Raw genomic sequence first — 16,713 nt, forward strand, 5'->3', positions numbered from 1 at the left:
TCCGAGCTAACCAAGCTAGTTGGTGAAGTTATTAGTGACATTTCTGTCGATGGCACACGAGTGGAAGAACTGTCCATGGTCCTGGCGCTGATTAGTGACAGCCAATGCTTGCCTCTTTTTTTTGTTGTTGGTAGAAAATAGGACTTTTTACGGTTTCTATGTTGAAATTATTTTTTTCACGTTAATTCTTGGGCTAGCTAGCCTACTGGCATGGGAGAGATCGCGTTTGTAAAATGATACATTGCTGCACATGTCGTAGAGGCAGACGGGTAGATTTATACAACTCCCAACTGTTGCAAACCAAATAGTAGCAAGGAAAAATAATGTGTAGACGCTTTTTTTCACGAGGGAGATGAAGTTTATGAATTTCCTGCCTGGGCTGCAGAACAGTGGAATTATGACATTAACTATAATCATGGGAGTTGTTGTCCCACAACTCCCTTCAAATCAAACAATCAGCATCCAGGATCCAAATAACCAGTTTTATAATTTTATTTGTCTGTGTTCTATTTTTTTGCATCTTAACCAACAATTAGTCCAAACTTTTAAGGTAAAAAAATAAACTATGTCATAAAATACATCTTGATAAAATACATGGCATTGTGTTTTCATGGAAAACCGGAAAAGAAATGTCACCTTACAGTAAAATGATGTCCACATTACTCAAACTGTAATTTCACCTGTTAATAAGACACAATCTGATATCAGTATCCACACAAATCACAGTCTAGTTTTACATTTATATTTAAGGATGGAAAAACAAAGATATAGCACCATTTTCTAATCAAATGGTGCGATTTTGCATGCATTTAATTTTGATAACAGGACAACAATAGATATCTTCTTCAAGAGAGTGAACAGCCCTCACAGCTGCACCGATACATATGGAAGAAGTTAATACAGTTACAGTCACAGTAACCATTTCATTTGGTGCTAAAGGTTTAACGTTAACGAAACATCATAACAAGCACAACAAAACATCAGGGGTTAGATGAACAGAACATAGCTTTATTGGTTCAATATCAACCTCATGGGGCCAGTTTCCTTAGACACAGATTAAACCTAGTCCTGGACTAAGAAGGACTATCAAAGGAGAATCATCATTGAACACTGCTTTTTAATCTAAGACTGGGCTTAATCTGTGTGTGGGAAACCGACCCTATATGTATACATCCCACCAATCCCATAACAGTGTCACAAGGTCAACAGTGTGGGAGAGTTCAGATTACCGTTCATCGAATCAGATCTACCACCAGCACCTCCTTTGAGGGTCTCAGAGCTGGAGTTGCAACGCCCGTCCCCGCCAAAGAGTCTATCTCTGAGTAATTCAAACCAAACCCCTGATCGATAACTGCTACAGGTAGGCCTGTAACTGGAAAGTCATCATCATGGGGGTGCAGAGGGGCTCCAGACTGTTGGCCACCGACTTGTACAGGGTCTCCCAGTCTGAGAGGCAGAAGGGGCCCCCGAGGAGATCGATGTCGGGTACAGATGGGGCAGTCTCGGGGGCCACAGCCATGTTGAGTTCCAGGCTGGGGACCAGGTCGTCTAGGTCATCATGGTCGAAATCTAGGTCCTCCATGGGATCTTCCTCAGCGCTGGAGCACAGCAGGATGTTGGAGTTACCCAAGATGGCCGATGCAGAGATGGAGACGCTTGAGGGGACCACAACAGTCTCCATCTCCTGAAACGAGGGAGTGTCGGACACAGTCACTAGTGCTGCATTTCCCTCTGGGAGTTGGAGTTTGTCTGCGTTCTCCAAGATGGAGAGCAGCTGGGGGGAATCCGGAGGGTCCTGAAACATGCGGTCAATGTCATCGTCGATGTCATCATCAATGTCTTCTTCCACGTTGTCCTCAGCGGCGGCTAGTTTGCAGGCTGGCCGGTGGGCGGATAGGATCTGTTCCAGACTCTCTTTCTCTTTCAGGAGGTGGGCTATCTCTGTCTCCAAGGCCTCTTTGTCCTCTTCAAGTTGATCAGTTTCCTATAAGGAGAGAACCACACATCAATCAATTACCATGTGTATGAAATGACAATTAAAAGAAGATACATGGTCTATTAAGACGTATGGAGAGCCTCAATCACTTGGGGTGAAATCCATTCTGCTAAGCATCTCCACAAGGACATGACAGTTGTCTTTCACATGAGAACAAGGTGCACTTACGGCTTGCAGGGTGTCGGTGAGCTCCCGCCGTCTGTTGCGACACTTGGCTGCGGCGACTTTATTCCTCTCTCTCCTGATCTTCCTCCTCTCATCCTCTTCTGATGTAGCCTGGACCCGTCACAACAAAAGAGAACCCTCTAAATGCATAAGGAATCTTGCCATTGCGTCACTTGGCCCTTTAAGGCTAATTCAATATTTGGCAAAGGGTAGCCCTAAAATAGCCTGTACATCCTTTAATGCAGCGTCAGAAAATATATCAGGGTTGCTGACTGTAGACTTTCCTTGGCTAAGCTACATATTGAGTGGGTAACAAGTTCAATACCAGACCTACAGAACACTTAATATGTGCATAAGAATGCTGCACCATTAGGCACAGTCTGTCCAGTCACGTGCACGCACGCACATTAGACCATTCAGGACTGCATAGTAGAAATTGTATCGAAATTGTCCATGATAAATAACACAGCTTACCTGTTTTTTCCCTTTCTTGCAGGTGGATTGTTCCTTGCTCCCTCCAGCTCTGGAAGACGACTGGGTTGCGCCACGAGCTCTTGTTGGCTTTGCGCGGCTGGAGGGGGAGGCAGATGGGGAGGAGGAGGGGGAGACTGATGCTGAGATGACGGTGGTCGGTTGGACCATCCACTGCAGATCCGAGAAGGCTGAGATTGCGGTCACTGTAGGAACAAAGGGAGACCGCCGTGGATAGTCTGTTTCACCGGAGACATTCTGCAAAAACAACACAAGGAATGTTGAATTGATTGAATCTAATAGACTCCGATGACATGCATGGTTGACCTTTCCAAAAACGGCGTGATGTGCATCAATGATTTGGTTATTGGCGTGAAATTTATAGCACAATTGATGGTGTATCTATAGCTAATTATGTACTAATTTACAACGTTTATAATTAGGGTTTGATGTCACGCAATTTTTATTTTATTGTATTATTCAGGGTAAACCCATTGAGGCCAGGGTTTCATTCACAAGAGTGCCCTGATCACAGTAACACTACTGTAATAAACGACAGTAATAAACGACAGTCCATCTCATGTTGCCAATAATAGCTAAACCAATCATCGTCATCACCAATCATCGTCATCACCGTCTTCATCATGATCACCATCCTCATCATCTATTGGCGTGACGGCAGCAATCAAGTCTTCAATTATCATTTGGTAAACATCGCCTCCTATACCACTCCAGTAATGTCAGGAATTTGAAGGTGATCAGCCAACAGTCTGACCGTGGCATGTAGGTAAGGCCTATATGGGTACCTACTCAATAAGGGCTTTTTCAACATGCCGTAAACATCTGGATAGGCTGTGTGTCGCAGTAACGGAGCTACATATTTTCTATCACGAGCGGTTCACGGTCCAGTAGGCTTATAGGCTGTAGATTCAGAATCACTCTGAATTAATATGCAATAAAAAAATATATAAATGATTGATCTTGCCACAAACTCAATGCAACACAAACATAATGAACATTTCCAAATAATCCTCCAACGCAATTCCATGCACCTTTAAAAAAAATAAAAAATAAAATTATAACAACATCCATTCGTACCTGCGACGTGCTGCTGTCTATTGATGATGCGCTCGTGAGTGAGTTTGGAGACCGCTGACTGCACGCGGGTCTGTCTCCGGTAGGCGATGCTGCGCTGTTGCTTCTCGTGCTGCTGCTGGACGAGCTCGAGTCATTGTAGTTTTGGCTCGAGTCTGGATACATGATGATGTGTTCTAAAAAATATATATATATATATATCAATAAAGCATGAAAAACAAATCACTATTCCTCCTATATTTTAAGCTATTATCTACTGTCCTGCTGTTCTATCACCTCTGTGCATCACCTTTTCTGGGTTCTTTCACGTGAATTGTACTTGCTGCAGATAGTGGAGCGCGCCTCCTTTTATAGTGAGCTGGAATTTTATGAATGAAATCTGTGTGGAGAGAACGTACCATTCCACAAAGAGAGAAGGGTTTTGGGGGATAGAATGAACAGGCTTGTTTTATCAATGGAGCAGCAATATTAGCTAAACATTTTAACTGAGAGTTGAAAGCAGTCTTAACTGTTATCCAAATTAATTAGGCCCACTATTCAAATATGACCAAAAATGTTTGCAAATTAAGCACCCCCTCTTCAAGAAATGGATACCTACATTGTAACCACCACCAACATATTAATGAACTACGTCACATCATATAGCAACCTATGCAGCATTTGTATTAGGCACGTTATAGCTACGTTCCCTTTGTAAAAACATTGTTTCATAATAAACACATGGCCACGTTTCAGATCATACACTGAACATGTATGTGCCAAGCTATATATAGCCTATCTCTCTAGGCCGTTCCTATGAAAATATGTTGAAAGAAATCGTCTGCCAATCGTGCATTTCATATACAACACCGACCTCAAATGTCCTCCAAAAAACAGCAATCCTCTGTAGGATACTATCCACACAGAATCTATTTTTCTAATATTTAATACAAATGTTATTTGTTATAATCATTTAATAACATTGGTATTGTTGTCGATATCTGAAAAGCAGGTGTTTTCTGCATCCACTCATACCCTAATCATATGCTTATTACAGATAGACATCGGTTCACGTTTTAATAGAAAGGACATTGAAAATAGATTTGTTGCGGGTTTGCAACTATACAGTACACACCTGCTACAGAGACGCCTCTCTGTAATTATTTGTGAGATTATAGCTGTGATTATAATTACTACATAGCCTAAACTTGACAAATACAGCTCAAGCAACAGACTTGTCGCTGCAGCCAGACAACCAATCAGAGAGGAGTCCATTAGGACCATATATGGAGTTTCCGTTCACACGTTGTCTTGCGTGCTGGGCTAAGTGGACCGTTCAAACACTGCCTAGAGAAAAACTGATATAGGCATTGAAATGAATCCGTGTCAGTCATTCATTCGATAAAGTCATAACTTTTTTATAATAGGCTACATGCTTATTATAATGATTCAATCTTATTCTCAAGGAGTTGGGAGTGTGTCCTTGAATATGCCTACATTCCAAATCAAATGGCACCCTGTTCCTTATATAGCCTACACTCTTAGGAAAAACAAGGTGCTATCTAGAGCCTAAAAGGGTTAATCGGCTGTCCCCATAGGAGAACCTTTTGAAGAACCCTTTTTGGTTCCAGGTAGAGGGTTCTATATGGAACCAAAAAGGGTTATCCCATCGGGACAGCAGAAGAACCCTTCTGGAATAATTTTTTTCTAAGAGTGTGCACTACTTTTGACCAGAGCCAATAGGGTAGTAGTGCACCACTATATTAGAGAATAGGGTGCCATTTGGGACCTTTATCATTCTCTTGCTCAGATGAATGGTCTTCTTCTCAAAAGCTACTTTAGGAAATATTACTGGCAGCAATTGTTTTGCTCACAGCTCCTCTCAAGTAGCATAGTCCGAATCTGACTAGATCAGTGGTTCCCAAACTGTGGGGATTGGTGCATTCAAAAAATAAACTACAACAACAAATGCGAGACCTAGCGTTGGGGTGAGTAGCTCTCGGAAGTGTTGTCGAGTCCAATGGGCTGCTATAGCATGAGCTAGCCTAGCATGCTGACGAACAACTAGCAATCATTCAAAACTAGCAGTATTTCAATCTTCTCGATTTGTCAAGTTGGGATAATGGGATAGCTGGGAGAACACTGCCATCTCCCATCCCAGGATTGAGGTACGTTCTCCGAGCCATATCTCGTGCTCCTGATCATGGTAGCCACGTTCCAGCTAGAGAGAGAATGTAATGAACTTCTCTGGCTAAAGTAGCGGCCCGGGGCGATGGAACCATGGAACCATGGAACGTGAGAATAGAATAGAATAAAGACAGACAGACAGACAGACAGACAGACAGACAGACAGACAGACAGACAGACAGGCAGACAGACAGGCAGACAGACAGGCAGACAGACAGGCAGGCAGGCAGGCAGGCAGGCAGGCAGGCAGACAGACAGACAGAGAGAGAGAGAGAGAGAGAGAGAGAGAGAGAGAGAGAGAGAGAGAGAGAGAGAGAGAGGGAGAGAGAGAGAGAGAGAGAGAGAGAGAGACAGACAGACAGACAGACAGGCAGACAGACAGACAGACAGGCAGGCAGGCAGGCAGGCAGACAGACAGACAGGCAGACAGACAGACATACAGAGGCCTCCCTGTGAAAGGGAATACCTCGTCAGGTGTGTCTTCGGCATTTAACCCAACCCCTCTGAATCAGAGAGGTGCAGGGGGCTGCCTTTGGGAGCAGTGGCGCGCAGCTCCCCCGGGACTGCTGGGCAGAAGGAATATCAGCACACACAGAGAAGCACGAGGTTGAACTTCACTCAACTCTCTAGAGTTTTCCCCGTTAGTTAACACTATCAACGTTTCTCTTTACTGTGGGAATTGTGATCGAATCAACGCAATATTAGCCACTTTCAATGCAACATACCGAAATGAACTATGCAAGACTTAGTATGCAAAACTAACTATGCAAGATATTTTGTTGTAGGCAGAACGCATTGGAGTAGGATACTATTGCATTGACAGGCTCGTACTCTACACAGACCGTTGCGCCATAACCAATCAGAGCTGCAGTAGGCCTAAATGCAAATAGACCATTGCCATACAGTGGGGGAAAAAAGTATTTAGTCAGCCACCAATTGTGCAAGTTCTCCCACTTAAAAAGATGAGAGAGGCCTGTAATTTTCATCATAGGTACACGTCAACTATGACAGACAAATTGAGGAAAAAAATTCCAGAAAATCACATTGTAGGATTTTTAATGAATTTATTTGCAAATTATGGTGGAAAATAAGTATTTAGTCACCTACAAACAAGCAAGATTTCTGGCTCTCACAGACCTGTAACTTCTTCTTTAAGAGGCTCCTCTGTCCTCCACTCGTTACCTGTATTAATGGCACCTGTTTGAACTTGTTATCAGTATAAAAGACACCTGTCCACAACCTCAAACAGTCACACTCCAAACTCCACTATGGCCAAGACCAAAGAGCTGTGAAAGGACACCAGAAACAAAATTGTAGACCTGCACCAGGCTGGGAAGACTGAATCTGCAATAGGTAAGCAGCTTGGTTTTAAGAAATCAACTGTGGGAGCAATTATTAGGAAATGGAAGACATACAAGACCACTGATAATCTCCCTCGATCTCGGGCTCCACGCAAGATCTCACCCCGTGGGGTCAAAATGATCACAAGAACGGTGAGCAAAAATCCCAGAACCACACGGGGGGACCTAGTGAATGACCTGCAGAGAGCTGGGACCAAAGTAACAAAGCCTACCATCAGTAACACACTACGCCGCCAGGGACTCAAATCCTGCAGTGCAAGACGTGTCCCCCTGCTTAAGCCAGTACATGTCCAGGCCCGTCTGAAGTTTGCTAGAGTGCATTTGGATGATCCAGAAGAGGATTGGGAGAATGTCATATGGTCAGATGAAACCAAAATAGAACTTTTTGGTAAAAACTCAACTCGTCGTGTTTGGAGGACAAAGAATGTTGAGTTGCATTCAAAGAACACCATACCTACTGTGAAGCATGGGGGTGGAAACATCATGCTTTGGGGCTGTTTTTCTGCAAAGGGACCAGGACGACTGATCCGTGTAAAGGAAAGAATGAATGGGTCCATGTATCATGAGATTTTGAGTGAAAACCTCCTTCCATCAGCAAGGGCATTGAAGATGAAACGTGGCTGGGTCTTTCAGCATGACAATGATCCCAAACACACCGCCCGGGCAACGAAGGAGTGGCTTCGTAAGAAGCATTTCAAGGTCCTGGAGTGGCCTAGCCAGTCTCCAGATCTCAACCCCATAGAACATCTTTGGAGGGAGTTGAATGTCCGTGTTGCCCAGCGACAGCCCCAAAACATCACTGCTCTAGAGGAGATCTGCATGGAGGAATGGGCCAAAATACCAGCAACAGTGTGTGAAAACCTTGTGATGACTTACAGAAAACGTTTGACCTGTGTCATTGCCAACAAAGGGTATATAACAAAGTATTGAGAAACTTTTGTTGTTGACCAAATACTTATTTTCCACCATAATTTGCAAATAAATTCATAAAAAATCCTACAATGTGATTTTCTGGAAATAAATTCTCTTTTTGTCTGTCATGGTTGACGTGTACCTATGATGAAAATTACAGGCCTCTCTCATCTTTTTAAGTGGTAAAACTTGCACAATTGGTGGCTGACTAAATACTTTTTTTCCCCACTGCATATGGATCTGTGCCATTCACTTTGAACTGGACTGTTTTTATAGCATTAACGTCATGGGTAGATGCGCTTGTTTTGAGATCAAAGTGAGAGCTACATGTAGCAACATTTGCACATTTGTACATTTGTTCATATCCTTTGCTAGTTAGTGCGTTATTAGCCCAGTTATAGATCATTTGTAGTCAGTAATGGGGGCGTAATTGCTTCCTACAAGAGCACAAAACATGTGTATTTCTAGACATCTTTTTTTTATCTTAAGGGGGCAGTGTTGTATTTTGAAACAGGCTAGAATAAGCTAAGTAGCCAATAGGCAGAGGGTAGCATAATTTGGCTGGTTCTCTGTAATAATGGTATGGGAATAATGATGCATTTTATTTTGTAAAGTGGTTTCTTGCATCAAACAACACAACAGCATTTTTAGTCACCTCCTTGTATGAAGGATAAGTGCATGAACAGGTTAATGTCAAGACCTGCATGTTTTTTAAGTCTCATGGAATGTAGGCCTACATTGAACACCACACATTGTCTGCTACCATAGGCTGAACGATAGAACAGCTGTTTCCATGTTAAAATGTTATGTGATGTATTTTCTCCTTTGTTTTTTTTATGGTAGTCCACTCTGGTAGGCCTACATTATGATCAAATAGCCACAGTAGCCTACTTGACCACTGTTAAAACTAACTTAAAGCGGGTACAGCCTCAGTGTTCACAGTAAATGCATGCTGGAAGTTTCACAGAATGTTCACAATGCTCAAGTTTACTCTCAGCAGACCTGAAATTTGCTCAGTGATGAAAATAATTAGAGGGGACATTACTTGGGAGCAGTTGTTGGGTGTTAACTGTCTTGCTCAAGGGCAGAATGGCAGATTTTTTTCACCTCGCTGGGTCAGGGATTCACACCAGCGACCTTTCGGTAACTGGCCCAAGGCTCTTCACTGCTAGGCTACCTGCCGAAAGAGGGTATGCCTTGAGTTTTACCGGCAGCCACGCCCCCTGAATATTTACTGGTATTTCATTAGGGTGGTCTGTCTCTCTTTCATTCTGTCACCAGGTCGCCGCTCGGTAAGCGGCATAGATATGAGGTCCAGACATAATTATAAATGTTTTCACTCTGGTCACTTAAGCATGAATGTGAGAAATGCTTTGAAAGGAGTTCTACGTTTAGATCTAAAACCTATTAGGGTCTACAGAAGACATCATTGGCATTTTAGGCAACAAAACAGAGAGATCACATAGTTGAGCCAACCCTTGTTGAAAGAGAAGTCTGAATAGGCAACTGTTGAATAGAATTTAGAAGGAAGGACTCATTCGATCCCGATTACTGTCAATTTGCATTTATGGGAAGGCTAATTCTGTTTGATGACGCTTATGGGAACGCTCACAAGGAATGCTTTTACGTTTTATTTTTCTGTTAAAACTCACATAAAACTATTGCCAAAATTGATCATTGACGACAGAAGAAAATAAATCAAGCATTTAATATTTTGGTCGGCTACAATTAGCTTGCTCTTGTCTATAACCATTTAAAAACGTTGGTTGATGGGAGAGTATAGCCTAAACTTGTTTAAAACCTTCTTTACAACTTCTATTTATCGCTGACTGGCAAGGATTTAGCCTAAATAAACTGCATTTCACTCTAAGTTCATAACAAACATCTGAAATCCCCTCAAAATGAAGTCCGATGTTGTGTATACATTGAGTCTTGCCAACCACTCCAGCTACCTAAATAAACAGTTGTCAACTAACCATGCCTTCCATTCCATTGCTCCGCTCTGAAAGACCGCTATGCAGAGCCAGATCGTCACTGACTCTAAGGGGTGGGGTGTTGCCGGGACAACGCAGAATGGATACAACAAAATAGAAACCTGGGAAACACGGCCAAGCACTAAGTTTACATTTAAATGCGTGGGGGGAAAGGGGGAACACCCTCTTGTAATATATAGACTACTGCTCAATGAGAGTGACGTTTTCCCTATTTAAGAATGTTTATATAAACTTTAGCGGAACAAAGCCTACATGGGGAAGTATGTTTTTGGAACTATTATGCGCTATTCAGGACTTGTTGAGTCAAACAGTAAGCATGGAATTTAATCATCGCATGGTTTCGCTATAAATTATATATATATATATATATATATATATAAGATATATCGTTAGTAAAATATAGGGTAGGCTATCTACGTTGTTATAGTTCTTTAGGCTACTTCAGTGTGTTTTGAGCTAATTTACATTTACATTGACATCATTTAGCAGACGCTCTTATCCAGAGCGACTTACAAATTGGTGCATTCAACTTATGATAGCCAGTGGGACAACCACTTTTTTTTATGGGGGGAGGGGGGTAGAAGGATGACTTTATACTATTCCAGGTATTCCTTAAAGAGGTGGGGTTTCAAGTGTCTCCGGAAGGTGATGATACATATCCTCTCACGACATGCCTTCTCCACTACAAGGAGGAGTCTAGTTCCCAAGAGAAGGGATCCCCACAGTGACCAGATCACTGTATATAAAACATTCCTGGGAAGCGGTAGTACTAGGCCACTACACTACACCACCACTCCAATGAAAAGTACACCTGGCCGAACTGTTGCTCCACTTACTGCCACCCCCTCATTAACCTCACCTGGATTCTACAGGTAGGCCCAACGTGTACAAACATTGCCTTGGGCCAAAGTACATGTGCAGTGAAGGGAAATGTTGTTGACTTTAGTTGCCTTGTGCCAAAGAACACGGTAGCTAAGGGGATGTTGTTGACTGCAGTATCAGCAGCTGTTTAGTATTACACATCTCTGTTTATGATTTGCACAATAGTTCTATAATGTCCTCATTTCTATATTGTTATATTCTATATGCATATAGGTTATTGGTCAGTTTTTCAGTTATAAATAACACATTTGTGTTGAATCAGTTTACACTGATGAGGAGCTTTAGTATCTTCTTAATTACTTAACTGAAATCATATGTAATGTTAAAGGCTACATAGTTATTGGGACCCTCCTAAACTGAGGACATAACATATTTATACATCATGAGGCCTACCCATTGAGATTTCAAAGTCAAGTTGTTCAATATTTTATTCCACAAATAGGACAGTTGAGTATGTCCCATATAATCAATATTCTGCGAGTATGTCCCATATAATCAATAATCAAGTAATTCCATGACTCTGGATCAGAAGGCTATGTGTTCGATCCCAGCGGTGGACAGTGGTTTTACTTTATGTTTTAACCCTATCCCAAACCTTAACCCTTACTTTAACCATTCAGAATGAGTGCCTTAACCTAATGTTTTAACCCTGTCCCAAACCTTAACCCTTACCTTAACCATTCAGAATGAGTGCCTTAACCTAATGTTTTAACCCTATCCCAAACCTTAACCCTTACCTTAACCATTCAGAATGAGTGCCTTAACCTAATGTTTTAACCCTATCCCAAACCTTAACCCTTACCTTAACCATTCGGAATGAGGTTCTAGATTTAACCCTTAACTTTGGAAATGTGATGTTTGGAGAAATGGAGCGATACAGAGCACCAGGAACAACCCAGGGTGTCAAAAACTCTTCGAAATATGATGTTTGAAGCAACCTCGAAACACACACACACACACACACTCACTCACTTAATTTTCGCACACACACATAACATGCACACACATTTATATTGACACTAAACACATGCACACTCACATACAATCATATATCCTGTTGCCTAGTCACCTGACCCCTATACATATCTACCTCCATCACTCCAGTATCCCTGTCACCTTACCCCTATACATATCTACCTTCATTACTCCAGTATCCCTGCACATTGTAAATATGGTATTGAACTAACCATGTATATAGTATGTAGCTCAGTTGTGGGTTCGATTCCCACGGGGGGCCAGTATGAAATAAAATAAAATAAATGAATAAATAATGTATGTACTCACTAACTGTAAGTCGCTCTGGATAAGAGCGTCTGCTAAATGACTAAAATGTAAAATGTAATGTATGGTATTGAACTGACCCTGTATATAGTACGGTATTGAACTGACCCTGTATATTGTATGGTATTGAACTGACCCTGTATATAGTACGGTATTGAACTGACCCTGTATATAGTACGGTATTGAACTGACCCTGTATATAATACGGTATTGAACTGACCCTGTATATAATACGGTATTGAACTGACTGTGTATTTAGCTTCTTACTGTCTCATGTTCTTCTTATTTCTTATTTCTTATTTTTATATCTTGTGTGTTTTTGTTCTACCTTGTTTATTTTTTGTGCTACATTGATATTGATTACTGCATTGTTGGGTTTAGAGCTGGCAAGAAAGGCATTTCACTGTACTTGTGCACGTGACATTAAAACTTGAAATTTAATTGTAGTTTTTGTGTTTAATAGGCTAAATTACACATTCTGTTAACATCTGACTCCAGAGTGATCTCTTCTTGCAATTGGTAGTCTATGACGTTTCAGATTTAGATATGATAATTCTTCACAAAGTAGTTTGGATTTAGTGAACTACTCAATATTAGGAAGGTGTTCCTATTGTTTGATGTGCTCGGTGTATATTTCCAGAGTAGCTTCCCCAACACTGGTTGTCGTTACGTAACGTTATGCTCATGTCAGCCAATTGTAGCTCATCTCGTTTCCAAGCAGGGTTCGCCCATTTAACAGGATGCACCATATAAGGTAAATTACGTCGACGGGATCTCCGTTTGGAACGTTCCATTTCTTGCGAATGGTCACATCGAAGTTCTAACTTTTTTTATCTTATACAATAAACACACAATACATGTACGTTAAACCACATATTTGAACTATTCTACACTATGCAATGTGTTACGAGTGTCAAAATTAGTATTTAGTATGTTTAAAAATTGTTGTTTTGTCGCGTGATCACCCTTCCGGGAGAGTATTTCCTCGCCAGTAGGGTGGAAACCTATAAAAACCCTGCGAACTGTCAGATTTGGCAGTCAAACTTTCAGCAGTTGAAGAGAGAACGCAAGACACGAAATAGACTGCAACACAGGATCACAATAAACAACAGCTAACCTGCCAAAGGATCACGTGACTTTGACAACTTTAGTCGACGACCTGCTTTCTTTTCACTTCATTTGGATTTTGCCGAGTTTCTTCGTGATCTCCTGAAACGATGATGTACTCCGCTTTCAACACGGATTGTGACTCCTCTTCCCGGTGCAGTACCGCTTCTCCAGCTTGCGACAACCTGGCTTACTACAACTCTCCTGCGGGATCTTACTCCACTATAGGCTCTCCCCAATCTCACGTACGTTGAACGATCAATTATGGCATATTGCCGCCTTAGTTACAATGTCATTGATAACTGTAATATTAGTCAGTACTTGACTAGTGCAGGAGCTCACCAGAGCCGAGTACTGGCACCTCTAATGTTTGAGCTCAACGCTAGCTCCTCTACTTCTTTATAGAATATTAGCTCAAAAGTATTGTGGCGCTCCTGTAGTTAAATTATAAACAGTACCGGCACCCAAATGAGTACCAACACCTATTTCAGTGCAAGTCAAGCACTGATACTATAGTGTAGTAACATTGCAGTAATAGTACTGTAGTTTTATTTGCTAAACTATAACATGTTATAGGCTATAACATGTGAATGAAGTCTCCTTATAGTGGCCTAGATGTTAAAGCTGTAAAGCGTCAGACTCGGTTCTGCTCTGCAACACTGACTACACGCTCCTGTAGTTCATTCATTTAGCAAGCAGCGAGGAAACTCCAGAGAAGTTCTGCGTCATAGCTTACATCAGGAAGGATATTTCCAAACCTTGTGTCTTTCAATAGACCGACCAACTGGCTTCATTCATATGCATGAAGTATGAAAAATGTATGTACTCACTAACTTTAAGTCGCTCTGGATAAGAGCGTCTGCTAAAATGTAAATGTAATTAAGGAAATGATGCATTGCTTCAGCAGCATCACCCACCCACCCTCCCTCCCTAGTACCCTACCCTTTCTGGATATAAATGCTCCTGTACTGACCGAGTTCTCTCCTCGTTCTCTAACAGGACTTCACAGACCTGACTTCACTGTCCAGTGGCTCCTTCATCCCTACTGTCACAGCCATCTCTGCCAGCCCAGACCTTCAGTGGATGGACCAGCCGCTCGTATCCTCCGTGGCCCCTTCTCACGGAGTCCATCCCTACAGCGCCTGCCCCCCAACCTACACTAGCGCCATGAGGAACAAGGGCCACCGCTCTGTGCGCAGAGGCAAAATGGAACGGGTAAATATCTTTACTGATCTTAGCGCTGGTCTAGAACCACTGTATAATGATTAATTTACGACACTTTGTTTTTGAATATGGCGTACAGTGCATGTTGGATTTAATGATGACATTGCATTCAATCAAAGAGTACGGGGGACTTCATTTTCTTCTGTTTTTTGTTTCTTCTATAGCTTTCTCCTGAGGAGGAGGAGAAGAAGCGAGTCCGTAGAGAGAGGAACAAGCAAGCAGCAGCTAAATGCCGCAACCGGAGGAGGGAGCTCACTGACACTCTGCAGGGTGAAACTGACGAGCTGGAGGATGAGAAGTCTGCTCTCCAGAACGACATCGCCAACCTGCTCAAAGAGAAGGAGAAGTTAGAGTTTATCCTTGCAGCCCACCAGCCCATCTGCAAGATCCCCTCTGACATGGACAATGCTTTCCCCTCCATCTCCCCCTCCCACGGGGTCTCCATCCAGCTGTCCCCGCCCCAGCCTCAGAGCATGGTCTCCAGCTCCGTCTGCTCTGCAACTCCCCTCACCTCCATCCCGTCGACCGCCAGCTCCATCCTCTCCACCTCAGTCTCAATCTTCTCCTGCAGCCCCCTCCTGTCCACCGCCTCAGTCTCCGACGTCAAGATGGCCGACCTGGACACAGCCTGCCTGGAGGAGTCTGTTTCTCTCCTCGCCAAGACTGAGATGGAGACGGCCCGGTCGGTGCCCGAGGTCGATCTGACAAGCTCCCTGTACGCCCAGGACTGGGAGCCCCTCTACAGCACAGCCAATACTGACTTTGAGTCCCTGTGCACCCCCGTGGTCACCTGCACCACGCACACGTCTTCCTTCGCCTATCCAGAGGCAGAGGCGTTCCCTACCTGTGGCGTGGCCCACCGGAGAGGCAGCAGCGGCGGCAACGACCAGTCCTCTGACTCCCTCAGCTCCCCTACACTCCTAGCCCTGTGAGCCAGACGACCGTAGTTATCTCCCGAATGACACCCCGTTACCTAATACATAGTGCATTTTTTGCTTTTGATCAGTGTCCCATAGGGTGTCCCGTAGAGCTCTGGTCTGAAGTAGTGCACTTGGGTGACATTTGGGACGTACCCCTCTTCCACACAATACCACTTCCTGTACAGCACATTTAGCACTTCCTCCATGTACAGCTCCAGTATGTGGTAGACGTGCAGAATGACTGCAGGGCTATGTCATAGACTTGGACTTGCACTTCACACAACCAGGAAGCAAAATATATTTGTTTAACTTGTTTTGTCTCGAATATAATAGGCTATTACTTGCCTTATTTTTATTTTTTTTATTTTTTTACTATTTAGCAGGTTAAAGCATGTTTTAACTAATAACACAATAGTTTGGGTTTACAAAATAGTTATGTTAATTTATTTTTTATTTTTATGGCGCTAGATAACATAAAGTTGTTGTAGTGTTTCTGACTTGTGTGATCAGAGCGATAAAGATGTCTTGACCCGTTTTTTTTGTTTTCTGGTTGATGGAATGTGAGCTTCTTGTACGTTTTGTGATTTATTTAATAATGATGATGTGCTTGTCTCACCATGTCTGGGTGGTCTATATTCTAGTGTGACAGTTTTCTATGAAAACGTTAGTGTTTTTAATTTATGAAATTTCTAATTTATTTTTTTATACTCATAGAATTTAAACAAAAAAAAAAAGAAATACAAAGCAAACTGTTTAACATTTTTGAAAAACTTGTAACAAATAAAATGTATATTAAATTATTGATTCACTTCTACCTTTTTTAGTCAAAAAATGCATACATGCACACAATCCTCCATTCTGCACTGAAATATATAACGAACTACACTTTTTATATAGATAGACTAAGAAAGTGAGTGGCTTTCTATAGGGGGAAATTACACAATTGTCTAAAATTAGGCCATTAAACAAACACATATTGGTCTACTTCTCTCCAAGCGCTGTGTTTATTGTTCCATCGCTCTGTTGGCAAGGTTGACTATACGTCAGAGCGCTCTGACGTCGGTGCGTGCTTACCTGTTTTTTTTTCTCACTTGGCAACGAACGCTGGCGCTGTGACGTACTTTTCCGTGCCCAAATAT

At 42.4% G+C, this 16,713-nt stretch overlaps 1 protein-coding gene and 1 pseudogene across 1 annotated transcript; one reads left to right on the top strand and one right to left on the bottom strand.

Moving 5' to 3' along the window:
• Nucleotides 1-483: 483 nt before the first annotated feature.
• On the bottom strand, nucleotides 484-11,853 carry LOC121552339 (annotated as a pseudogene).
• Nucleotides 11,854-13,372: 1,519 nt separating this feature from the next.
• Nucleotides 13,373-16,376, top strand: LOC121552600 (proto-oncogene c-Fos). The gene is made up of 3 exons (XM_041865558.2): nucleotides 13,373-13,675; nucleotides 14,430-14,645; nucleotides 14,819-16,376. Exons 1-3 carry the CDS (start codon nucleotides 13,541-13,543, stop codon nucleotides 15,584-15,586), a joined length of 1,119 nt encoding a protein of 372 aa, XP_041721492.1. The 5' UTR covers nucleotides 13,373-13,540; the 3' UTR covers nucleotides 15,587-16,376.
• Nucleotides 16,377-16,713: the final 337 nt, after the last annotated feature.

The sequence above is a fragment of the Coregonus clupeaformis genome, chromosome 36 (assembly GCF_020615455.1).
Source record: "Coregonus clupeaformis isolate EN_2021a chromosome 36, ASM2061545v1, whole genome shotgun sequence".
NCBI classification, from domain to species: Eukaryota; Metazoa; Chordata; class Actinopteri; order Salmoniformes; family Salmonidae; genus Coregonus; species Coregonus clupeaformis.